The sequence below is a fragment of the Ciona robusta genome, chromosome 14 (assembly GCF_009617815.1).
Source record: "Ciona robusta chromosome 14, ASM961781v2".
Taxonomy (NCBI): domain Eukaryota; kingdom Metazoa; phylum Chordata; class Ascidiacea; order Phlebobranchia; family Cionidae; genus Ciona; species Ciona robusta.
This window is the reverse complement of record NC_143248.1, coordinates 2,619,564-2,646,132: the sequence shown is the minus strand read 5'-3', so window position 1 is coordinate 2,646,132 and position 26,569 is coordinate 2,619,564. Positions and strand designations below refer to the sequence as shown.

General features: G+C 34.7%; 3 protein-coding genes across 4 annotated transcripts; 2 read left to right on the top strand and 1 right to left on the bottom strand.

Moving 5' to 3' along the window:
* Positions 1-941: 941 nt before the first annotated feature.
* LOC149724933 (protein transport protein Sec24A-like) lies at positions 942-17,371 on the top strand. Of its 2 annotated transcripts, none has more exons than XM_089892161.1 (21): positions 942-1,101; positions 1,256-1,705; positions 2,076-2,200; positions 3,005-3,149; positions 4,610-4,776; positions 5,422-5,531; positions 5,883-6,007; positions 6,371-6,568; positions 7,157-7,263; positions 7,920-8,061; positions 8,645-8,814; positions 9,788-9,961; positions 10,605-10,659; positions 10,970-11,128; positions 11,977-12,149; positions 12,924-13,035; positions 13,441-13,619; positions 14,075-14,212; positions 14,775-14,972; positions 15,693-15,796; positions 16,413-17,371. In XM_089892161.1, the coding sequence occupies exons 1-21, from the start codon at positions 1,023-1,025 to the stop codon at positions 16,522-16,524; spliced, it is 3,222 nt and encodes a 1,073-aa protein (XP_089748287.1). In that variant the 5' UTR covers positions 942-1,022; the 3' UTR covers positions 16,525-17,371. The 2 variants fall into 2 exon arrangements, with proteins under 2 accessions (XP_089748287.1, XP_089748286.1); XM_089892160.1 differs by having other exon boundaries at positions 2,067-2,200.
* A 149-nt stretch (positions 17,372-17,520) lies between these two features.
* Positions 17,521-24,664, top strand: LOC149724932 (N-lysine methyltransferase SETD6-like). Its single transcript, XM_089892167.1, has 8 exons — positions 17,521-18,250; positions 18,963-19,186; positions 19,894-20,036; positions 20,902-20,976; positions 21,914-22,069; positions 22,943-23,072; positions 23,236-23,417; positions 23,671-24,664. The coding sequence occupies exons 1-8, from the start codon at positions 18,024-18,026 to the stop codon at positions 23,881-23,883; spliced, it is 1,350 nt and encodes a 449-aa protein (XP_089748293.1). The 5' UTR covers positions 17,521-18,023; the 3' UTR covers positions 23,884-24,664.
* On the bottom strand, positions 24,218-26,489 carry LOC149724931 (histone H2A.V). The gene is made up of 5 exons (XM_089892181.1): positions 26,220-26,489; positions 25,882-25,959; positions 25,586-25,699; positions 25,062-25,191; positions 24,218-24,747 (listed from the first exon to the last, which is right to left on the bottom strand). Exons 1-5 carry the CDS (start codon positions 26,220-26,222, stop codon positions 24,686-24,688), a joined length of 387 nt encoding a protein of 128 aa, XP_089748307.1. The 5' UTR covers positions 26,223-26,489; the 3' UTR covers positions 24,218-24,685.
* Positions 26,490-26,569: the final 80 nt, after the last annotated feature.

The following is a 26,569-nucleotide window of genomic DNA, read 5'->3' as shown; positions in this document are numbered from 1 at the left end:
ACGTTTAAAGCTTCAGCTTTACAATCTTTTTTTCTTTTATTAATTTTCTCGACAGCGTAGTTCTCACAAGTGCTTCATTTAAACCACGAGCTTCTGACTTAAATGAAAACAATTAAAACTTTTTAGTCTACAAATAAAAACCGGTAATTGTTTCCGTAACTAAATATACAACGGCAATTTATTCTCCGAAGAAAACCTGCCAACACCTCGCATATCTTTGCTTTGTGAATCATCTTTCCCCTGAAATATCACGCTTCACTGGCTTCTCGGTGACGTCAGAGATAAAGAAACACGATTTCCCAAAAACAAAAGAATATTTTTGGACAAGTCATTACCTAGCTGGTATATTAAAATTTTTAATTTCTAGTATATTATTATTTTAAAAATACCCTATTAACCAAAATACTGTAAATTTTCTATGCCACGTTTATAAAGGCAGTGACCTTTGAACCCGCTGTTGCGTCATAACGGATAGATGACTGTATTTACTGCGCATAAAGCTTAGAAGCAAGCGAAACGATTAAAATCTGGTAGGGTTATAACAATTCTTTAATTTATCTAATGCTTTGGTATCTGTATTGACCCAAACAGTTAGTTTTCTCGAATACAGCACTTTAGGATAATTATGGAGAGTTTTAAGTAAGATTGTGACTGTTTCATGTTGGAGCGTTGTTATAACATCATAATAATTGCCGATAGTGTGTTTAAATGAGTTTTGTGCGAAAGTATTTTATTTATACAATTGCTGGTATAACCAATTTGTAGCTACATCTACTATAACATAAAAAAATGGTAGTAGTAAAAATCCTCCCCTACTAAAAACTAAAACCAGTGTCGTTTTAATGTGACTGCTTAACTTGCTAGTCTATCAATAAATTCTATGAAAGCAAGTTTAACCATAATGCATTTATAAAAGAAGATATTTATTTTCAATAGTTCAAATTTTCTTTTTTCTTTTCATAGTATTTTCCTTCATTTTAAGAGTTTAATGTGTAATACACCGTGTAACCTGCAGTTAGTTAATGGCGCAAAGTAATCCATACTACCAAAACTCCACACAGAGTGGGGGCTACCAGTATGGCACCCAACCAAATGTCGCAGGTATGCAAATATAAAGTAATAAGTTATGTAACACATTGCAAGTATTGTATATGCATTTTAACGGCTTCTGTTTAATATTGTTTTCGGTTTAATTTTGCTCAAATTTTAATTATTGGTATATATATATATATAAGAGGTTTTAATTATTTCCTAGGTCCGCCACCTCAAGGATACAACATGAAAGACCAATACAGGGGTAGCCAGCCCCCTATGACTGCCCCAAGTTACCCTCCTTCCACCGTAAATGGCTATAACAACTACCCGCAGCGAGGTTATTCCCCTAATACGCAACCACCCCCACAACCAGGGTATTCCCCCAACACCCAACCTCCCACAATGAACGGACCCCCTGTGTCTGCTGGTTACTACTCCAACACCTACCCAAAGTCTGCCCCCAACCCCTCTATGCCCCCATACTCCCAAAGCCAATTCACACCCCCAAAATCAAACAGCCCCCTTCCTAATGCACCCCAACGTAATTCCCCCCAACCAAATGTGTCTAATGGACCTCATGCTCCCTCTCGGCCCCTGCCAAGCATGGCAACATCCTACAGCAGCGCCCCACCACCAAATGTCCACCAAAATCCGTATCAGACTGGAACAGGTAACTAATACATAGATTGTATTCAACTTGTACTAGTTTTGAATTCAGCAAACCCTCTTCATTGATTAAGCTTCTTTTCCTATTAGCATTGTCTACAATGCCCTGTTACTGATGTCCATCCCCCTTCATGGTCTCAGCCAATAATCTTGCTTTAGATTAAATTCATCCTAGTTTAATCCAATAAATCCCTTTGTTATATTGGCTATTGCTACTGCCAATTTTGCCTGATTTGACTGTATTACGTAAAATATTTATAAATTATTAAAAGTGTACTTTAAACTCAAAGTGTATATTGTACAAGGTAAGAACCAGCAAACTATGCATTAACAAAAACAATTCTTCTAAATAATAACACACCAAGATACCACAGCTGGTTATCCAAGCAACATTGGTCCCACAAGTCACGCACCTCCCCCTAATGTTTCACAAAGTTTTCCAAATCAGACGTCCCAACACGGTCACTCCCTACCCCCACCCCCACTACCTGGCCAACAGGTAAGTTCTTACTTCTTACCATAGATGCCAAGTTGCAGCTTGTTGGGGTGCATTGACACTCCAGAGATCGCCTTACAAAGTGGCCGCTACACTTGGCAAAATTTTAAAAATTTTAAAAGATTTTTTTATTGGAAAGTGATATGTCAAAATCAACAAATTATTTTTGTTGCATGTGCTTGCACAAGGCGCTGCTCTATACATTTGACCTCGTATATAACGTTATATTAAATAATAGGGTGCACGATTTTTACGTCACTATAGCTGGCCATCCAATAAATGAAACAAAACTTGGTGCCTATGCTTCTCTTGATATGTTTCTACTTCTGTACATCTATCTTTTTCATGGAATTGTTATTGTTTTGTTTTTGTCTACAAAATCGTTTAATGTGAGACTGGTAGCTACAAAGTAGGCAAACAATATTTCAAAGAAACCTTATTCATACAATCAGCTAGCTCTGTGGCTACCCTTTAAGAAACCTATTATATTTGCTTGTCTAAGCTATGTCTTTACCGAAATCTGGATTAGAAAGGTTTTAATTAACTAGTTAGATTATGTGTTCTAATAAGAACATACATTTAAACCCGTTGTTATATATCTGTTCAAATCTAAGAACAACTGTTGTTTTTCTGTTGATTCCCTCACTTTTTAAAAAACTTGATCTGCGCTATCATTTTCAAAGGGATAAATAAAAGTTTTGTTATGTGTGTTACTTTATAAAACAAAGCTGGTAGACTGCTGCGTCTGTATTGTGAAAATACCAAATAATGCACCATATTCCACAATGTGACGCCTTATTTTTCCAGCTCTCTGCTCCACCAAGTGCCCAACCTGCACCACCCCCGTTGCCAGGACAACAATACGTGCCACCCAACCCCCTAGCTGCCCCACCGTTACCCCAACCTAGTGGGGCACCGCAGGCACCCATGACACAACCCCCTCAAAATAATGGTGAGACAAAATTTGTTTATGGTGGTTTTAGGTATAGTGTTGTTTATTAGAGACCGACCGATATCACTTTTTTCCACCGATACCGATATTTTTAGCTTTTACCGATACCGATACCGATATTTTACCGATATTTGTCACTATAGCGAAACATATGAAATGATCAGTTTTAATCAAAAGTAATTCCTGTATTCAAGATATTGCAAGTTATAGAGAAAAATTGGTTGGTCTACATGTTTTTAGGAAACATGCATGTTCTTAGGAAGGTGTTGCTTTTGTACGAAACCAGGACGCACATGAACGCTAAACTACAACGCACGTGGACGTTAAACTATGACACACGTGAACGTTAAACTACGACGCACGTAAAGGTCAAACTACGACGCACGTAAAGGTCAAAACTACGACGCACGTAAAGGTCAAACTCCAACGCACGTAAAGGTCAAACTACGACGCACGTAAAGGTCAAACTACGACGCACGTAAAGGTCAAACTACGACGCACGTAAAGGTCAAACTACGACGCACGTAAAGGTCAAACTACGACGCACGTAAAGGTCAAACTACGACGCACGTAAAGGTCAAACTCCGACGCACGTAAAGGTCAAACTACCACGCATAAATACGACGCACGTAAAGGTCAAACTATGACGCACGTGGACGTTAAACTAGCACGCACGTGAAGGCTAAAGTACGAGGCACGTGGACGTTAAACTACGAACACACATAAAGGTCAAGTAGGACGCACGTCGCTTCGCACGAACTATTAATATATCGGTGAAATATCGGCGATTTTTTACCGATACCGATTATCGGTGGAACGTAAATATCGGCCGATAATATCGGTGAACCGATATATCGGTCGACCTCTATTGTTTATCTATATTTTTTTAAACCTAAGTGGCCATTTTTTAAATGTTACTTCTGTAAAGCAAATGAACAAAAAAGCATTACTGTTTAGCAAACTCAAGTCTGTCTCATTTTAAATTCTAACAAAAGCATTTAGAACTGGTATTTATAAAACAGATGGAAAATTAAATTATACTTTGTAGAAATAACACGTTGTACTTGTGTAGAGTGTGATCAATATCCATGCTTTTATCCTCTTAACTAACATATGACAATAAAGACTGGGGCAAAATCTTTCAGGACTTAGATAGCTAAGTACATGCCTGATAGCTAATACTGATACAAGTTTAATATATATATAATTGTGTTTTTGTATTATGCAATTTGTGCTTGCTTTACCTCACTGTTTGGGAACAATGTTAATGTCTGTCATATTAAATATTCTCGACGTATTATAAAAATATTCGGCAAGTGTTTACCGACGCACTTGTTCGTAAATCTTCATGGCCGCTTGTGTACAGTGTAGTAATAATTATCAATTTAATACTTTTTTCCTATAATATCCATTCAATACAGCATTTTTAATACTTTTTTTCTAATGTCCATTCAAAACAGCATACCAATTCAATGGCCCCCCGCCCACCGGTTCGAGCATAAACCGGCAACCAGGTCCAACCCCTCAATACCCAGGTTCGTTGCCCCAACCCAACCAACCACCTCTATCTCATGCAATGGGCAGAATGAATTTAAGTGATGCTGAAAGACCTATCAACTTAATGCAGGTTGGTGTGTGTACAGAACGTAATTTGTTGATATAGCCAGGTAGTTATAATAGAGATTACTCATTAGGAATCTATGGATCAAAAGCTAGATATGACCATGGGCATCTAACTTTTAAAAATTTAAAGTAACCATATGATTTTTTAAAAAAAATTTAAAATGTCAGGGTACTCATATAGTTTTAAAAAAGAAACTTAAAAAGTCAAGGTACCCATACATTTTTTTTTATTAAAAAGTTTATGCGAGATTGCCGGCGAAAGCATAAACAATTTTTTCTTGTCACATTATTAGCTTTCATTTAGAAAATAGACTGATCATTTCACTATCACCACTGTATAGTGTTAATTTTAAGACATCTTTATATAAGATACTATCTGGGTAGGCCTACTCATGGGATTTATTTTCAGGGTGTATATACGCATACCTTGCATACCCATGTTAGGCACCTATGATATATCTCAATTCTTTTAATGACGTCATCTAACTCGCATATAAATTAAAGTTGGCATTAATTTTAATTAGCTTGTTTATTACAAATAAAACTTTCTGTTAGCCTATGACCTGTCCAAGATGCTAGATCTGCAACTATTTTGATCAGTTATATTACTACGTAATACTGCTGTATTTTAATATGTAATACACTTCAGGAAAAACGACTTCTCCCACCACACAAGCATGTTGAAACACCTCTTCGATTTGAAACAACTGCTGATCAAGGCATGCTTGTCCCACCTAACAGAAAGAACTGCAATCCAAGGTATAGTTTACAAATTCCTAGTAAATGAAATTTTTTTTGTTGTATGGCATATATCTCACACAACTTTTTCCCACACTTTTTTTTAATAATTTGTTTTAACAAATGTTGTTTTTCTGTTGTTTCCCTTTTCTTTGTTCTTTAAATAGCATAGTTTTTGATAAATAACATAAATGTAAATATGTTTTTAACTGTAAGTGTTTTTTAACAACTGTTGTTTTGTCGCTATATCCTGTCTTTTCGTTTAAATATTTCTAAATCTTCGCTACCGTAAAAAGAGACAAATTAAGTTATTATTATCATGTTATTTGATTTAAAATCAATTTTTAGGTAACCAATTTCTTTTTTCTTTAGTGTTTTTTGTCCTACATTGAAAGCTGTACCTCATACTCAAAACCTACTGGGCAAAGTAAAACTTCCATTTGGTTTGATCATTCATCCTTTTAAGGATCTAAGCTCTTTACCTGTAATATCAGCAGGTAAGGTATTAATTCTTTTTTTGGTAAAAAGTAAAAACATAAAGGGCTCTTTGGTGTGTATTATTTTTCAATAGTCTGGTACACCCTTTCAAAATTTTCCAAAATGTAGGCCTAATCAGTAATGCTACAAAATTGCCTAATTTTTAAAACAAGATTATCAAAAATATCTTTAAATTAAGTAAATGATAAATTATTCACATTAGAATACTTATATGCTACAATCCAAACATATAAATTCGAACAGGTGCACAAAAAATGATACTGTCTTTGTGTAGCGCAGTCAAATCATTGTTAAAAAAATATCATTTTTTAACTGAAGAAAATTAACTAAAAAGTAAATTATAAGTTTTACAAACATTCCAGGCACCATCGTACGTTGCAAGCGTTGTCGCACATACATCAATCCATTCGTGAGCTTCTTACAGGAGCGAAAATGGCGCTGTAACATGTGTTTCATGGTAAATGACACGGCTGAGGAGTTCTTGCACCACCCGGTGACCAAAACATACGGCGAGCCGCACACAAGACCCGAATGTACAAACTCAACCATCGAGTTTATCGGTAGGTTATTTAGCATCTAAATCGGATTCGTAATCTTGATTGTGGGAAGTACATGCCAAATCCTATTTTTGAAGCCTATTTATTTGACTTGTCAAATGCTATTACAATTTATAGCAACCATTGATGGAACATTAGGTTATTCTAAACTACTACAGCACAATTTGGGGTAATGTACAAACTATGGCTCAAAACTTGATCCTGGTATAACTTGCTGTAGGACCTCATAGGCCGAAAAATTTACTAGTTGAAAAATTTGATTTATTAGCCAAATTTCCTGTCAGTATCTAATTTAATTTGCTCAACAGTATAAGTAGCTTGCTTGTTCAATTATCTGTGTGTGTTACCGCTAGCTTCCATAGTTTATATAGTAGAATGAAAGAAGACGGGACACTTTTAGCACATAATATCTAAAATATTCTAAATGTCCTAATCGTGTTTTAAACAATTAAATTAACATTGGTCTATGGGAGTCATGAGGGTACGGTTTTATTATTCTGTGCATTTTTTTTCTACAAAATGGGATGAGAAAATAGAATAAAAAGTGACCCATCTTACCCCACCCTAATATACATTCCATTATATTCACAGCACCACAGGAATACATGTTACGACCCCCTCAACCTGCTGTTTACCTTTTCCTGATGGATGTTTCACATTCTGCCATTGAATCCGGTTACCTACAGATAGTTTGCGATGTAAGTATGACAAGTTTTTAATGTTAATTTTTTTATGTAAGTATACCCACTTTTTATTGTTTGTTTTTTTTTATGAAAGTAAAACTAGCTTTTAATGTTTTTTTGATGTAAGTATACCAAGTTTTTTAATATTTTTTATGTAAGTATAACCATTTTTTTAAAAAATATTGTTTAACTGCCATTTTCCACATTCCTTTACACCAAAGTGTTCCTTTCGCAGTTTGTTTTTGCAAGTTTAAAAAATAATTTTTGTTTTTACATTATATTCAAACTTGTTTACCTAATTTTTTAATTTTCATTTTTAATGCTGCGATACATTATCATAAAACTACCTCCAGTTTTTAGCAAAACGTAAATTCATTTTGTTTTTACAACTTTAAAAAATGATTAGTTTTGATTTTTTATTATATTACTCAGAATTCTTTCAATTTCATTTTTAATTCTGCTATGCATTATCATAAAACTATATCCAGTTTTGGGCAAAAATTAAATCCTACTTTTTAATTTGGTTTTGCAACTTTAAAAAATGATTAGTTTTGTTTTTATATCATATTCACTTTTTTTAACTAACTTTTTAATTTTCATTTTTAATCCTGCTATGCATTATCATAAAACTATATCCAGTTTTGGGCAAAAATTAAATCCATTTTTTCCAGTCACTTCTGGATCATCTTGATCATATGCCAGGTGATGGAAGGACCAGGATAGGATTCCTCACTTATAATGGGACGGTTCATTTCTACAGACTAAGTGAAGGTCTCTCACAACCACAAATGATAATAGTCTCAGATATTGATGGTTAGTAACATAGTTAACAATGTTAATAACATTTTTGGGGTAAGATGGAACATTTTTAACACATCCAAATATCGTGTTTCAAACAATTAACAACGGTCTATGGGAGTCGTAAGGATATGGTTTTATAATTCTCTGAATACTCTCTGTTTACTACCAAATGGATCGAGAAAATAGAATAAATAGGTGTCCCATCTTCCCCAACCCTACTATATAAATATTGACACATAAGCTTTATTTGAATATGGATTTGTTTCAATGTGAGCTCCATTACATGCAGTGGCGAAACCTAGGGGCATTTAACTTACCCCATATTCTATTCTGTGTGGGCGTGACTCGCCATGGGTCCTAGGGTTTCGGTCAAGACTAGGCATTACCCCAACACCTAGGGTGTACAGTTACCCATAAAAGTTATTGTGTTTCTCCAGTGTTAATTCACATTTATCCATAGATGCCCGGGTTTTATCCCAAGATCCCACATTTTAGCTTAATATTAAAAACATCCAGAAAAAAAAAAACAACAAAAATACAACTATTTAAATCACAACAAAAACTACCAAAATTTAACAAAAAATACCAATTTTAGATGTTTTTATTCCAACACCTGAGAATTTGCTCGTGAATCTTCGAGAGAGCAAATCTCTCGTCCAAGATCTTCTACATCAGCTCCCCCTCCTCCACACAGTGGATGCGGAGGGAGAGATTGACACGTATTCAGCTCTCGGAGCCGCTCTTGAAGTGGCCAAGAAACTAATCGTAAGTTTTAAGTATTCCACTCTATTTGTAGTGTGTTAGGTTCCGCACTGTAGCTAGGGTCCTAGGGTTTAGGCCAAGATTGGCCCATTACCCCAACACCCGGGGTGCTACCGCATGGACCTCACCAGATTTTGGAGCCCAGCCGAAGGTAGGCGACAATGGCTTTAATGATAATGGATGGGGAATCTTTCCTTGACATCAAGTAAAAAAAAGTTTAAGTAAAAAAACTTGTTAAATAATGAAGGTTTTAAATTAATAGGCAAGTGCAAGTTTAGTTCGGAAATTAAAAAAGCTCCCTTGAAATCTTGGTCAAGGGTAGATGCTTTTGTCTTGCGTTCACATATGTAGGTTTAAGTAAAAAACAACTTGTTAAATAATGAAGGTTTTAAATTAATGGGCAAGTGCAAATTTAGTTATTAAAAAAGTTTTAAAAGAAATTAAATTTCGGAAATTAAAAAAGTTTTAAAAGAAATTAAAATTTGTAAAAAATTAGGTTTGGGTAAAAAGAACTTGTTAAATAATTAAGGTTTTAAGTTTAAATTAATGGACAGAGTGGCAGTTTTGTTTGGAAATTTAAAAAGTTTTAATAGAAATTAAAATTTGTGAAGAATTAAGGTTTGGCCCGCTTCTATGTTTTTTTCTCAAGTAGGTAATTTGTTAGTAGCTGTTTTGTTAGTGCGTTTAAAGTTTATTCAATATTCACTGCTAAAGATAATCTGTTAAATTGTGGGTGCCAAAATATATTGCTGAAAGAGCTGTTTTAGGGTTATATAGTTTTGATAAAAAACAATAATATGCTAAACCTGGACTTTAGCATTTGTCAGGCTTTATAAAATATTTTATTGTTTATCATGAATGCAATTTAGCGAAAAACTTGTTCCACCCCTTTAGCTTAAATGTACGCAGAGTAATTCAATGAAATTGTCACAAGAGTCCTTAATTTACCCCTGCATCCACTAATCTTCCTCCCCAGGGAGCATCTGGAGGACGTGTGACTGTCTTCCAGCAAGCCATTCCATCTATAGGTCCTGGGATGTTGAAGAAGAGAGAGGACCCTAATGCAAGAGCAGGAGAGCAATCCACAACTGCCCTTAACCCAAGCACGGATTATTACAAGAAATTAGCTCTCGACTGTTCTGCACAGCAGGTAAAATACAAAATTTGTTCTTTTTTCTTTAAAAAAATGAATATGCGTTAAGCTAGTGAAACTTATCTTAACAGAGATTCCAGGCTCCAAAAAAAAGGCTTTTCTACTTTTTTTTAATTTTTAATAATTTTGATCATATTTTTACCTTTTTTGTGCTTGAGACATGCCCTCTGTTGAATTAATATATGACACACGTTTGTGTAGGATAAAACTAATTCTTAACTTTGGGTAACATCGGTAAAGTTACGACATAGGTTTTAAATGTCATTGTTTACTAAGATAACAATACCTTCTTTCAAGGCCATTTGTATATTTGCACATATGACATGAAACCAGGACCATGCCTATGCTGCAACAATGTTAATTGAATACTGTTGTCTGTTTCTATTATATATGGCCGAGGTCCTGTGGCAAAAAAATCTTTTCTCTGATCTATTGCCAAAAGCTGTTTTAGGAAACAATTTTGATAAAAAAATCAATTTTAATATGTTAAACCTGGTCTTTAAAAATTTTCAGACATTTTTAGGTTATGTCATTGTTTATCATAAATGAAATTTTGCGATTTTACTTTTGTTCCCCCCTTGGCCTAAACATGTCATTGTTTATACTTGCTGTACTTGAAAGTTAATGTTTCACTCTACAGGTGGCCATTGATTTTTTCTTCTTCAATTCTCAATACATTGATATCGCCACTCTGTGTAAGTAGCACAGGATTTTATATGTTACATACTTTTACATAGTAATACTAATACCCAGTGGCGTAGCCAGGGGGGTTGCGGGGGTCGAGACCCCCCACTTTTAAACCAAAAAAAAATTTTTTTTTTAAATTAAAAAGAAGTCCCTTATTTTTAAAAAATAAAACAAAATTCTTTTATACTACTTTTTAAAAACTTTTATTATTAAAAACTTTTTTTTTATGTTTTATAAAACAACCTTTGATTTTTGAAACAATGTAATTTTTTTAATTTGTGTTTTATGAAACATTGAAATTAGTAATTTTTTATGTAGCTTGTGCGTCTCGTTTTTCTGCTGGTGACATGCATTACTACCCGTCTCTACATACTGTGCACAATCCTATTGAAGCGGAACGGTTAAGCAGGGACCTGGAGCGATATTTGAGCAGAAAAATTGGATTTGAATCTGTAATGAGAATAAGATGCACTAAAGGTAATAATCAGACAGTTTCGTATTTTTTTCCATCATTTGATCATTTCTATAGTCGTAAGAAAGGCTACTTGTTTAGTGTTCTGTAGTTTTCAATTATTATTTAATTTGCAAAATCAGTCCTCCAGAAGTTTTTAGTTGGCTTTTGTAATAAAAATTAATGGTTTAAAAAGTTTTATTTTGATTTGGGTAAGTCTTAATATTGTTCTGTGGTTTAAGTTTTAAGTATAGAATTAATCTTTATACATCACAAATAGTCACAAGCACAAAACTAAAAGTGTATAAATTTCTATATTCTCTTGATGTCAGTGTATTTATTGGGGGTCACAACAAAGACTCTGCTATTGTCTTTGTCACTTTGATAAGACTTATTTCTACAAATTTATAAATGAAATAACGCATGCAGGGTGGGGAAGATGGGACACATACACATTTTCATTCTATTTCTTGTCCCATTTGGTACTAAACAAAGAACATTCAAAGAATTATAAAAACGTATCCTCACGACTCCTATAGACCGTTGTTAATTGTTTAAAACACAATCAATATTTTTGGATATTACGTGTCAAAGGTGTCCCATCTTACCCCAACCTACTATTATAAACTGTTACAACAAATCTATTTCCTTTATTGGTTTAGCATAGGGGTATGGGTGTTGAGTGGCTTTATAAGGTAGCCACAAACCATAAAGTGGTAAAAATACCAATTAGGATCTTATTTTTTACAATTTTAAGTAAATCATTCATTTTCTAGCTCATTTTAAAACCCCAATATATTACTAGTTTACTACCACTGCTACACTAAAACAGTATTTACCATTTTATCCAAATATCACAAAAACTTCTACACAGGTCTCGCCATTCACACTTTTCATGGAAATTTCTTTGTACGTTCAACTGACCTTCTGTCCCTGGCGAATATAAATCCCGATGCTGGTTATGCCGTCAATCTTTCAATTGAAGATCCTCTTACTGACTTATCTGCTGTATGTTTCCAAGCTGCTTTACTTTACACTACAAGCAAGGTGGGTATAATGTGAATTTTTTTATTCTTTTTTGGGAAAGTCCTTGTCACACCTGGGTTTTAGGCCAAGTTTGGCCCCTTACCCCAAGTTGAAACCCGAAAAGCCCATTTAAGTTTTTCATGCGACCGGTGCTCAATTTTGCCGCACCGCAATGCAGTCCGACGTGTATTTTTATCCTCGTGTGCTTACGTGTTACCACACTTTTTACTTTGTGTATGATTTTTGTTTTAATATGGGTAATAGTTTGGAGAACCAATTGATCGCTGGGTTGGAGCAATGTCCGTTAAGTGTCTTGTCCAAGGACACATACGCGATCAGTGTTAGTATCCCAGTCAAGCATCGAACTGGGGACACTTCGGTTACAACGCAGGCACCTAAACCACGGGGCCAGTAATTAGGGCCATACAGGGTTTTTAACTTTTTTAACAAAATCAAATATATAACCTCACTGATTAATTTGGTGAATGCAATATATTCTGTTTGTTTGTATAGACGAGTAACAGCACAGTTAAAGCTACTTTGCGCTTGAAACGAGTTCTAAAACACATATAGTCATCCCTGTTTCAAAGATTTAATTAAATGTCCTCCAGACACCCAAAATAGTTAGGCTTTTATCAACCCAATTTCTAAGGCAAGAGGAACTAGAAGCTCGGTCTATTTAATTCGATAACAGTTCCAAAAGTGCAATAATTCAGAAAACAACTTGTTTTTTTTGTATACTGTAATACAAATATATTTGAACATGTAATAATTTAGTATGCATTAATTCCACAGGGTGAAAGGCGTATAAGGGTCCACACGTTATGTATACCTGTTGTAAAATCACCTGCCGAAGTATTTAACAGCGTGGATTGTGTGGCTGTCATATCTCTGCTTTCAAAAATGGGTAAGTAAGAAAATTTAATGTAAAAATTAATGTAATTTTAGGTAAGGAAATTTAATGTAAAAATTAATGTAATTTTAGGTAAGGAAATTTAATGTAAAAATTAATGTAATTTTATGTAATGAAACTTAATGTAAAAAATAATTTAATTTTATGTAAGGATATTTAATGTAATAATAATAAGCACATCTATGGGTGAAGAGCTGTTGCCCCCATTCTTCTAAGAAACAAATTTACAAAAACTCAAATTTCATTAAAATGCATATATATTTCCCATTACACAGATCCAAAAACTGTGTTTTTACAAATTTACAAATTTTTTTTTAGGTGTATAAAATTTACATTTTTGTTAGCCATTACAATTTTAATAAATATCAAAAATTAATAAAAAAAATTCTTCCTTGTCAGCTGTGGACAGATCAGTCACTGCATCGGTCAGTGATGCACGTGAAGCTCTCATGAATGCATTGGTTGATCCACTGAAGGCATACAAGGAAACACTGCCACAAGGCATGACCACTGCAGGAGTTTACGTCCCAAAATCTCTTAGACTGCTCCCACTGTACATCCAATGTTTGCTCAAACATGTGAGTTAAATGCGTTAATTTTGTCAAACTTGAATTATATTTGGTTAAAAATATGTTTAAAATCCACATTTTAGTTTTGAGTTGTTTTTTTATGGAAGGGACTTTTGTTAACAATGTGTTTCTACAATAGTGTTAAATTTTTTGTTTGTAAAAGTAAAACGAATCGATAACAAATTTGATCTGAAATTTTTGTTTTTAAAATTGAAAAATGTCTTTTGCAATTCCAACTTAAAAAAGATTGTTATAAAATGCAAAACTTTATTTCCGGTAATGTTTTTTGCTTATTTTGGACAATACGTTATTTTAATACTTCTGACAATTAGCAAGGCTGTTAGAGTTATGAGGATAGTAGGATACAGTAATATAATTCTGTAAGTATTCTTTGTTTACTACCAAATGTGACGATAAAAGAGAAAAAAAACAGAAACCATTTTACCCCAACCTAACTTTCACAGCGAGCTTTCCGAACCGGTATCTCAACACGTTTAGACGATCGAGTCTTCGCAATGATCAACTTTAAGATGCAACCCGCGCTCTACCAGATGCTGGATTTGCATCCGGATCTTTATAGAGTGGACGACCTTAATGATGAGGTAAAATTATTCATAAGTAATTATCCGGCACCGTGGCAAAGTGGTTAGCTCGCCTGCCTATAACCCAGAGCTAATGGATTCAAGGCTCCTCACTGCTACCATTGTGGACGTATGAGTCCTTGGGCGAGGCACTAAATGATAATTGCTTTAACCCAGTGATTACTAATGGGTTGTCTAAATCGTAAGCCACATAAAAATTCCCTCCAAAAAATTACGCACAAAGTATCATGGTAGGTCGTAAGCGGGCACGAGGAGTATGAAACAGAACACCCAGGTTCAACGACCGCTCTTTCTGCAGGTTCCATTCATTAGGGGCTTATATCAACTATACTGAATCTTATATTTTATGATGGTCTTGCGGTGGCCTGTCATGTGTGCAGAAGCAACATTGTCTTTTCAGTTTTTAACTGTAAGAGATAACTATCACAGAAATCCTGTTTGAATAAAGGACCATTGTGTTATACCAATTTCTGTTAAATGTCTTTCCCAAGGACACTACACACGCCTACAGCAGTGCAAATAATAATTTCTAACATCAACCCTGAACATTTTTTTGACCCAGGGTGTGCTCACTGTATCAGGAAGGGAAATCCCCCAACCCCATGTCTTACCCCTCACGGCAGAATCTCTCTCCCAATCCGGGGCTTTCCTGTTGGACTGCGGATGGAAGATGTACCTCCTTGTGGGAAGACTCACATCTCAATCCTTCATCAAAGATGTTCTTGATTATCCACAGTTCAGCAACATTGAAGAGCCATTGGTATGTATAAGAAAAAGACAATTTTGCCTAAATTTAGACACTTGTGATTTAGACAGAAAATTTAGACAGTTATGCTTAAACCACCATGTGCGTTATACTAAAGAAGACAATTGAAATTAAACAACACTTTTTTAAATAATTTTTTCTCAAATTATTTACATGTTACTAACATAAGGCACTACTGTAGCTTGTTGTCCTTTGTTACCATATTACAAATTTGGGGTTGTCTTAGAGGGTATCATAGACCGCCTGTATTGCTGTCTTCTATCTATATATGTGAGCTGGTATGAAGAGCAATGTAAAGGGCCTGGGACATTGGTTCTACTCTATTTGTCAGGAGAATCTAACCTTGGCCGAGCTGTCAAGGGAAAATCTCCCATCCATTACCAATAAAGCCATTGTCGCCTATCTTTGAGAAAGGGACAGGCTGCTTAAACTGGTGCGGTCCATGCGTTAGCACCCCGGGTGTTGGTCCAACCCCGGGTAATGGGCCAATCCTGGCCAAAATCTTGGGACCAATGTCGTGCTACAACACAGAATCTCACCCACATAGAATAGAGTGGAACTCTAGGTTACCTCATAACCAAATGTATTTGTGCTCAAAACGAATTCAACAGTATAATACTGCATGGGCATCATGTTTGCTATTGTTGCTGTATTATCATACCCACAGTATCCTACATACCATTGGCACAGTATTAACTTTCTTTTCTTTTCAAGTCTTCAATTCCGGAGCTTGAGAATCCATCCTCTGAAATGTTTCACAGTTTTGTTGACTGGTTGCAAGAGAACCGACCACATCATGCTCCTATATCTGTTATAAGGTATCTTTCTCTAATAATAATAATAACTGTATTTGTCTTTTCCATTGCGGACAGAATATTTAGAAATATTTTAAACGAAAAGACAGGATATAGCGACAAAACAACTGTTGTTAAAACTTAATGACTGTTGTCTGTTACCATTAGCTTACACCTCTAGGTCATATTTAAATATTGCATTTGTACGTTCTATGCCAAATGTCTCATTGAACTAATACTTAGCCAGATGCATTCGGGAGTTTTAGATACAATTTTTTAACAGTTATATGTATAGTAGGGTGGGAAAAGATGGGGCACTTTTTCATTCTATTTTCTTGTCCCACTTATTAGTTAAAAAAATAAAAATTTAAATAAATATAAATTCGGATCCCCACCACTTCCATATACCGTTGTTGTTTGTTTAAAACACGATCAGGATATTTGGATATTATGTGCTAAAGGTTTCCTCTCTTTCCCCACCCCAACATTCAGAATTTTTTATCTTAATCTGGTATGGCTGTCATTTTGTATTCCATAAATTCCCGTCTATTTTCGCTAATTGTATTGAAAGAGAAAGAAATTTTCCAGCGAAAATAATTCCTATCTATTTTGAAAACCTCATTTTGATTTCTTTTTACAGAGACGACAGCAGAGACAGACACCTTGTCTTATCTCGTCTCATACAAGACCGCACCGAGAGCTCAATGTCCATGCAGGAGTTCTTGATGAATTTACAGCAGAAACTCGCATAGTTCACACAACTTATGCTGTAGCAAAACTTAATTTGGATAAAAACATTTCACTTCACCCACTAATCAAGCATGTATTGCCAAAACAAGGTGGAAATCTATAAAGAAAGACTTATTTAAACAGATTTTACTTGCAATATGTTGTGTACTTCGTAGCTGAACTGCGTTGTTTATTATATATACATTGCAGTTGTTTTAGTCATTTTTCTAAAGGAAGAACTGTAAAAGTACGACTAAATTTAAATGATATATAGCCAATCATATCTTAATGAAGGTATGTAAAAGTTATAATCATAATTTTCAATTGCATTTCCATGTTTTGGCCCAATATGTCGACATATTTATTTTGCAATTGATTTTCGAAATAGCTTGTACATTACATAGCGTTGTCTTGCGTGTCAAAGTTCTGAAAAGGCGTTCAAAATTCGTTTTTTTTTGCATTTTTAGAATTTTTACCAAGTGTTCTAAATATTATAGCATGTCCCCAAAGTAGCAGAACGTATATTAACGTTGGTACACTGGCAAACTTTTACTGTAGCTTTTCCCTAGATCACTCTTTAAAGTTTTACAAAGGAACCGTTAGTGGTAGTTCTGCTAGAGCTACTTGCTGTTGTATTGCCGTATATGTACAGATGCTGTGCTGCTTGCTGTACTTCGTTTGCGAACAAGTTAAGTATTTTTTGTCCCATTTCGACTGGACGAATGCTTTTAAACAGACCATTCGTCTGGTATTGGTTATCGAAGGCTCCCAGAATGTTTGTATTTATTTAATATTCCAGTTGCTGTGTGATGATGAATATATTACAATTTCCGTTGACAAACTAACTGAAATTAAAGTTATCGCCTCGAATGCTGCTCTCTTGCATTGTGTTAAAGGAAAAAATCTGTGGCCGCCAAGAAATGTATTTGACGACGGACAACATATTGGCTGGCGCCGGTGTTGCGATACATTTGTTTCGGGCGCTATTGTCCATGCAAGGACTGCGCATCCTGCAGAAGAAAATCCCGAGACAAAAAGCGTTGCGGCGCATGCGCAATAGCGCTCGGTCCAAATTAACAGTCGGAACAAATATATCACGGGCGAACTGGTTATCGCTCTCGCTTACAGCCAAGAGTTTTCGGGTCCATGACGCGATGAGGGTACTATCGTGGGCGTATGTGTCCTTGGGCTAGACGTTTAACAGCAATTGCTCCAATGCTCAAGCATACTATAAGAACGCCCAGCGCAATCTTACCGCATTCAGGACGCGACATGAACATACGCTGCTTACTAGAGATATCTAGTATTTCCAATATCTCTAGGGACGTAGTACTTTTAAAGCTGTAAAGTTTAAAAGCGTTTCCTTATTTTAAAAAACTTATTCTTTCAATTTTATATAAAAAGTTTTCCCTTGGGGATTCCCCGTATATTAAACACGCTGTGCTTGAACACCAAACCTCACTTTCGTTGTAAACTCCCAACGTATACGCATATACTAACTTTGCAAACTCTTTTTGCCAAAATGATGACAGATGAGACACCACCATTGAAACGAAAACGTATTTTTGCTGATGATGAGAAACAGCCGAAAGCCTCTGCGTGTATTGATGCCTTTCTTCAATGGCTTGCTGAAGAAAAGTTTGCGTTGTCTAAGAAAATTAAAATATCAGAACGAAATTCCTGCCATAGATTTGGACTATCGGCTTCAGAGGATATATCAAATGGTGAACTACTATTCTCAGTACCAAGGTATTACATTATGTGAACATATACGTATTGTAATAAACGAGCAGAAAATTCCATAGGCCTTATGGCTTATGCTACATGTCTATTTATAGGTGTAGCGACCACGCTTATTTTCTTCTAATTAATTGTAAGTATGTTTTATCTGTGAGCGTGTTTAAAAAACTATTGTTTGTCACTATATCTTATCTTTTCGTTTAAAATATATATTTCTAAATCTTCGCTACCGTAATTTAAAAGAAATGTAAAGTTGTTATCTATACTGTAGATTTTATGTTTAAATAGGCCTATTAAGTTAAAAAACGCTTTAATTTCACAGTCATGATAACCATTCATGTATGCTGGTGGTCCGTGTTCATTACATGCTACATACCCATAAAAATCATTTCTTGTGCTTTAAATAATAATCAAAGCACTTTAAATAATAAATTATCACAAGCATTTAACTTGATTTGTCTCTTTGATTACGATAGCGAAGATTTAGAAACATTTTAAACTGAAAGCCGGATATAGCGACAAAACAACAGTTGCTAAAACACACTTATACTCATAATACATGTTTACATTTAGTTGGAAGAAAATAAGCGTGGTCGCTACACCTACCAGACAAACGAGCCATTTATGTGTAAATATTATAAATTTATGTGTAATATGAAACAAAAGCGTGCATAAAGAATATTAAACAAAATTAAAATACAACATTCATTCATTCCACCAGGGATTCGTTGTTATGGGAAAAGAATTGCAGCATTTCTAAAAGGTTAAATGCTTGTGATAATTTAAATGGGGGCAGTGGCTGGGTGAAGATAATTCTATGTTTGATGTACGAACACACAAAACCAAGTTCAAGGTGGAAACCATATATGGATTTCTTGCCACCAGTATCTTGCATGGACCAACCATTACACTGGGACCAAGATATCAGAGAAAAAATGCTTGAAGGTACTTGCTATGAATAGGCCCAGCGCTCTGGTAGGGTATTTCTAAAATGTCAGTGTATCTCTTGTATCTACTAAATTAAGAAAAAGTGGAAAACTATTGTTATGTAAATGGTAAACTTGTGGCCATTTTATGTACAAAATATTACATAGTGGGTATAAAAAATATGCGTGAAATCCGTGAATGAATGTAACTTACTTTATCTTGGCATGGCCAAAAAACAACAGTCGTTATCACACGGGTTTAACACCACGTGCCTGCTAAAGAGTTACCATGTATGTTACTTTGTGGGCAATTCTTGTTTTTTGGATTTTTTAATTTTTTTATGTATGGCTGATACCCATTAGTGACCACTGGGTTGGAGCAATTGTCGTTAAGTGTCTTGCCCAAGGACAAGTTAGTCGACAATGGTATCAGCGTCGAGCATTGAACCCATTACCTTTGGGTTACAGGCAGGCGCGCTAACCACTATGCCACGGCACCGAACTGTGCCTCTGGCGATTTGACTTATTGATATTCACGCTTGCATCTTGGGCAAGTGACTTAACTAATATTGCTCTAACATAGTGGTCACAAATTAGTTGTCCATTTTTACATTTGGTATACAGCACACAGAAAGTTGCAAATTAAATCTATTTTAAAACTGTTGGTCTAAAAAAATACCAAAAAAAAAAACAATCGTAATCCATATGTATTTGAACTTTTTGTAGGTTCTGGATTAAATGAAATGGTTGTAAATGATGTTGCAATGATGGAGAATGAGTATAAGGAGAAAGCTCTACCTTTTATTAAATCAAATTCTGACATTGGATTTAGTGAGAAGACGCATACACTCGAGTTGTACAAACACATGGTATGAAATTACTTTTAAATAAAAGTTTTTAAAATATTATAAATTATTTTCTGCCTAAAAAAATTTTTTGGGTCATGTCTTTAGTTTCTAAGCACACTTTTGTTTTGATTAGAAGTTAAACTTGAAAACAAGAAATCAAAGATCTAATGCAAGAGCATGGTATAAACTAATTAGCATAGTATTAATTAACAATCATGAAACTTAAGACGTTTAAGGGTTAAGGGTAAAGAATTTTTGTTAATACGCTTTGTACTCCTGTACCATGCGTTGACTTGTAAAGGCTTGTTTTTGTGAATTTGGATAAACCGTAATCACACAGTATTATAGGTAATGTTAGAACTAGAAGTTAATATTATTCATATTGGGGTGGCTGCATAATGATTTATTGCGAGCGGTAAAGTAAAAGAGCGAAGAAAAACGAGAGACGCAAATTTATATGGAAGATAACAATAAGAACTACGTCTACGCTTCGGCGCACACTAATTATGCAGTTTTAAATCTGAAAATTTAGTTTAAAAATTAATTTTTTGATTTGATATCAATCAATAAAGAATAAATGCTAAAATTAAGAATTATAATAAGTGCGAAAAAAACCTTTGGTGAAAAAGGATCTGTATGACCACTACCATGCTTAATAATTAAACATAAAAGACTCGTATATACGAGTTTTTAATAATTAAACATAAAAGATGTATATACGTATGTGTTTTAACAACTGTTGTTTTGTCGCTATATCCTGTAAAGCTGTCCAAATAATGTTTTTTTGATTTAAATTTATAAAGATTTTAAATTATTTTCAATGTTTTTATTTTTGATGAGTAAAAGTATTAATGCACGAATGCTAAAAAATTGTTTTATATTTCAGGCTTCTGTGGTCATGGCCTACAGTTTTACTGAGCCAACGGTGGATGATGATGATGAACGTACCCCTCCTATCATGGTCATTAAAATACTTATCTATCAATATGGTGTGATGGTGTATTCTGCCACTTAAAAGTTCGTTATCTGCTTGTCCAGCACATGGCGAAGTGTTTAGCGCACCTGCCCCAAACCCAGAGGTAATGGGTTCAAGGCTTGTTGCTGCTACCATTGTGGGCGCATGTGTCTTTGGGTAAGACACTTAACGACAATTGCCCATATACCAGCCAAAAATAAAAAATTCACCAACCAAAAATAATCACCTACAAAGTAACATACGTGGTAACTCCTAAGCTGGCGCCAGGTGTATGAACACCCATGTTACAACAACTGTCGCTTTTCGGCGGCGCGAGGATAAAGAAAGTTACCTTTATTTACTTACTTTCAAGAAAAAATACTAAAATAATTCAGGCTGTATTATAAAGCTAAATTAGTTTTGATTACCTTTACTATAGATTGCCGCCTACATGATGGAAAATACTGTAAAACATATTTAGAAACACTGTTAAAAAGTGGGAAAATAAAAGAAAAAGTTTATGGAGCAACAGTTGCATGATAGACACAATCATATAACTTATTCCAATGCAGTTTGGATTGATTGACTTCCGACAATACATCATATCGTCGAGGTAAACCAAAGTAGCTTATGTCACATTTTAAAGTTTTGCTCAAACATTTGCAAAATGTGTTGTATGTCCATTAGCATGCAAATTGCAAAAAAATACACTTTTAAAAAAACTTACATAAGCTACTCTGGTTTTACCTCGTTGATGTTCAATTGTTGAGTTCCGGTTTTTGCAAGAATGCTAATAATTCACCTAAAGATTGTAAACATGTTTTTAACTGTAAGCGTGTTTTAACAGCTGTTTTTGTCGCTATATCCTGTCTTTTCATTTAAAATATTTCTAAATCTTCGCTATCGTAATCGAAGAGTCAAATAAAGTTATTATTATTATTAGGTACCTGTTGCTGATGTACTTAACCATGTCTCAAGGAACAATGCACAGTTGATGTTTGAACCTGACGCTTTAAAAATGGTTGCTACACGTGATATCACTGCTGGCCAGGAAATCTTTAACACTTACGGCCAGCTGGCCAATTGGCAACTACTACAAGTAAAAAAAAATATTTACAACAAAATTTATAATTTTATTTTTAGTATACAAATTGAATGAATGTAGAATGAATGAATGAATGTAAGTCCGGCGCCGTGGCGTAGTGGTTACAAAGTAACATACATGGTAACTCGTAAGCTGGCACAAGTTGTTAAACCCGTGTGATAACGACTGTCGTTTTCCGGCTATCCGAGGATAAAGTAAGTTACATTCATTCATTACAAATTGAGTGTGCATACTCAAATGGTCTTCGGGCAAGTGGTCTAAAATGACGTTAGATATGAATGTATCTTATTTTAAATAAGAATAATATCTTTTATTTGTCTCTACGATTACGGTAAGGAAAATTTTAAAATATTTTAAACGAAAAGACAGGATGTAGCAACAAAACAACGATTGTTAAAACACGCTTACACCTAAAAACATATTTACATTTAATTGGAGAAAATAAGCGCAGACAAACGAGGCATTTATGTTTAATTATTAAAATTTTGTCTTAGTTGTTACTCATATTGAATGAAACCTTCTGCATATGTTTAGGTAATGTTTATTTGATAGTGCAGATTGTGCAGTAGTCGTTAAATAATAGCTGTGACCCTGAAAGATCATCAATGATTAACTTTAACCTTTAATAGGTATATTGAAACCTATTGGAGTCAATAAAGCACTTTGGTTAAAAGTAGTAAACACACATACGATATAAACTCTCGGAGTGGGAATAATAAAGGCAATTTGTAGACACTTAATATATATAACATATATAACCCTTCGTAAAGCATTTCATGTTTTAACACATTTATTGTGATATTTCCTATTGTACTTATGGGAACACATTATTTATCTAATTAATAACTTTTTGTGACTATTTTTCAGATGTATGGCTTTGTAGAATTTGAACCACACAACTTGTATGACACTGTTGATGTTTCTATTAAGGATGTCTTTAAACAAGCACAACATAATTGCGACGAACTAGAAGCAAAAATCAAATGGCTGGAGCAATGTAAGAGTTCCTGTTTTGGCAAAAATGGTTTACCTTTTGTGTTAGTATTTACTACTAGTATTAAACTAACTTGTAAATTGCAGCAAAAAAAGTATTTGTGGTCATTTAAATTTAAAAGAATTTGTAATCTTTTTATAAGAAAGAAAACACTGTCTTTTTGCAGGTGGCTTAGGCAATGACAGCAAGTTAACCATAGGCTGGAAAGGAGTTTTAACGATATCCGAATTTAAATTAATATTTAAAGTCCTTTTTATGAAGAAGGAAGAGTTTATGGAGTTTAAAGATAAGGATGAAGATTGGGAGTCTGACTCTTCGGATGAAGAATCAGAAGAAGATGAGATGCAGGTATATGTGCAGAAACTAATAATAGGTCTTTGTTATAATAACCAGTCAACTGCAAACAGCAAAAATATATTTAAACTATAAAACTACAAGTATGAATAAATGAATGTAACTTACTTTGTCCTCACTTGGCCTAAAATCGCAGGTCGTTATAACATGGTTGTTAATAAACCTCGTGCCAGTTTACCAGTTATATGTTATTTAGTGGGTGTAAATTAAAATACAATTGACTTAAATGTCGAATGTTTTCTCATAGGTTGCCACATTTGCATCCATTTCTATTCGGTTAAACAAAGATCAGAAGCAGTTACTTGCAAATGTGATACAAAGCTGCCTTAAAAAATACACAACAAAATCTTTTGTTTGTGATTTTAGTGACAATCTAAACAAATCCCGTGCTGAAAAAAGCTACCAATTAATAACTGCCCAGTGCTCAATTCTCAAGCTGCTATTAAAAAGCATACAATAATAAATTTTTATTCATACTGTACCGTTTCACATTTTTATGTCAGTTGTATGATACATCGTAGCTGTACCTCACTGAACTACCAACTGTACATGGCTTTTTATACCATTCGAACCACAGGCATTGTGTAAAACTGGCCATTTAAGCTAGTTGATATAGAGTGATTTTGGAAATATGAACTTTACTTTCTTAAAGAATAAAGTAGTGCATTACCCGATTCGTTTCATGCCTATAAGCCAGAGGTTATCTGCCCGTATCGTGTACAATAAAAGTGACAGTTTATAAAAATAAGGTAAGCATAGTGTATTTTAACCAAATAAAAAAGTCTTCCTGCTGAATATGTTTGAATGTTTATTTCAAAAATCCACTATGTCTCTAAACAGAGCTAAATGCTGCTACAAGGTTAAATGCAAATCCAGGTTTTTATCAAAAAAATATAAAAATTACAACCCCAAAAGGCTGTATACTTTTTACTGAAAAACTTTTTAAAGAAAATATCTGGTGTATTGGTGCAATACAGCGTAAGAATTACACACTACCACTTAATGAGATTGAGTAGCTAAACAAAAGAATTTGTAATAAAATTAAAAGCCCAAAACGAAAATAACGAATTAGCATATTTTAACTATTTTTAAGGAGGTATAAAAACAACGCAAATCGCGCGCTGGACAAATTCTTATTCCTTTCTGTACAATGGCAGTGCATTGAATTCAATGCTCAGTCTGTTAAATGGTAACAATTGTCAATTCATTTCTAACTGTACACATAAGACTCAGAATTACATCGGTAGCGGGCAACTTTCTCTTCAAGGGGCTTTGGTTTGTCCTTTCTTTCCGATGAGCGACTTGTGAATATGGGGAATGACACCTAAAATGATAAATAGAAGTTAAACTTAGTTTGCAGAAGGCTATCAACGTTAAAATATATCCAAAGAGTGGCTATTGTTTCATGTTTATGTTGATTACAATATTGAACACAAACCAGAATCTCTATATGCACCATACATAGTGTTTGCTAGGAATTGTTAAACCTTGCACAACAAAGCTACAAAAATTTACCCATTAATTAAATTTATTAAATGATGCATTTTGTGTCACTAGATTTTTACAACAGTAAACAAAAAAAGGCAACAACAGTTTAAAAACTTTTAGCCGTTAATACAAATGTTATGAAGCATATACCTCCTCCAGCAATAGTTGCTTTGATGAGAGAATCCAATTCCTCGTCACCACGAATGGCAAGTTGCAAGTGGCGGGGCGTGATTCTCTTCACTTTCAAATCCTTACTAGCATTTCCAGCCAACTCAAGTACCTGTTAAAACAAACAGTATTTTAGTCAGGAGTATGTTGGGTGCTAGGAAAGGATCTCCCCCCCCCACCTTATTCGCTAACTACTAACCCCTAGAGTATGTTGGGTGCTAGGAAAGAATCTCCCCCCCTCCACCTTATTCGCTAACTACTAACCCCTAGGTTAGGGGGTTAGGTGTTGATGGCTAGGGGGTTAGCAAATAAGGTGTGGGGGGAGATTTTTTACTAACACCTTATGTTGTTTTGGATTGAAACATGGATAGCAGTAATGAAAACTATTCTTACTTTATAGCTAAAACTACATTTTTTGTGGGTAAATTTACGATATTTGTAATGTAGCTTTTAGCGATCACACAATCCCGATGTTTTTCCGCAAAAAAAATAGAATAATAAGTTACCTCAGCAGTTAAGTATTCCAGAATAGCTGCGCTGTAAACAGCAGCTGTTGCACCAACACGTCCATGGGAAGTGGTTCTCGACTTCAAATGTCTGTGTATTCTTCCCACAGGAAACTGTGGACATATTTCTTATAAATTACAATATTTAAATCAAGAAAGACCTGTCAACAACGACTTTAAACACTCACGTCAGAGTTTAGGAAAATTTAATCAAGTTTTTTTCATAGAACTTTGAAGGTAATAAAATCATCATTCGTGAATGTATTTACAAAAATTAATTAACAAAAGCATCTTACCTGTAATCCAGCTCTTGCTGAACGAGAAATCGCCTTTGCTTTTGCCTTTCCAGAGTCTTTGCCTGCTTTGCCTCCAGCCTGTTCATCAACAAAAACAGTTTTACTGACCTGCGCACTATAAGAGATTGAGGCTTTGCGCAGTTCAACAAACACTCGTCGACTGTCTGGGCGGCGACCAGTTTACTTGTTTTTGTTTTCGAAATTATTCAGCAGAAACAAAATTTTACGCAAAACAAAACATATCCCGGTAATCATCACCAATAGAACTAATTAATTATGGTGAGTTTTCCGTCCGATGGTTTCCATTTTCACTAAAATTTGTGGATAACTAGACTCACCATTTCAATCTTTGTTCTTTCCCTCTAGCTGCGAATACGCCTAACGTCGAATAAAGCGGTCACCTGACCGGAAAAAACGTTCGTCTCTTTCACGCAAACGTCACGGCCTACCAACCAATCAGATACCGCGTACGCTCTTCAAATAGAAGCGGCAATTTTCCCGCTGCTTGTGAAATGATTTGGATTTACTCTTTGCGCGCTTTCTCCAATTTATATTTGGGCTCTATTTATTATCGGGTCCCTTCTTCGCAATTAAGTCCTGTTCCAGATCGTGTGCGGACAAAAGGAAAGGCTGCAAGCGGTGTTTCTTTATATTTAAGGACGACTGCTCAGTGGGTTATAGACGCAAA

Bases quoted from the DNA above. Each gene is read 5' to 3' on its own strand.
- LOC149724933 (XM_089892160.1), top strand. From the start codon at position 1,023: ATGGCGCAAAGTAATCCATACTACCAAAACTCCACACAGAGTGGGGGC. The intron at 5,532-5,882 runs GTATAGTTTACA...TTTTTTCTTTAG, and splicing joins AGAAAGAACTGCAATCCAAG to TGTTTTTTGTCCTACATTGA. The intron at 8,815-9,787 runs GTAAGTTTTAAG...CTTCCTCCCCAG, and splicing joins AAGTGGCCAAGAAACTAATC to GGAGCATCTGGAGGACGTGT.
- LOC149724932 (XM_089892167.1), top strand. From the start codon at position 18,024: ATGATGACAGATGAGACACCACCATTGAAACGAAAACGTATTTTTGCT. The intron at 23,073-23,235 runs GTAAGAGTTCCT...GTCTTTTTGCAG, and splicing joins AATCAAATGGCTGGAGCAAT to GTGGCTTAGGCAATGACAGC. The intron at 23,418-23,670 runs GTATATGTGCAG...GTTTTCTCATAG, and splicing joins CAGAAGAAGATGAGATGCAG to GTTGCCACATTTGCATCCAT.
- LOC149724931 (XM_089892181.1), bottom strand. The intron at 25,700-25,881 runs GTAAGATGCTTT...ATATGTCCACAG, and splicing joins CAGCAAGAGCTGGATTACAG to TTTCCTGTGGGAAGAATACA. The intron at 25,192-25,585 runs GTAACTTATTAT...TTGTTTTAACAG, and splicing joins TGGAATACTTAACTGCTGAG to GTACTTGAGTTGGCTGGAAA.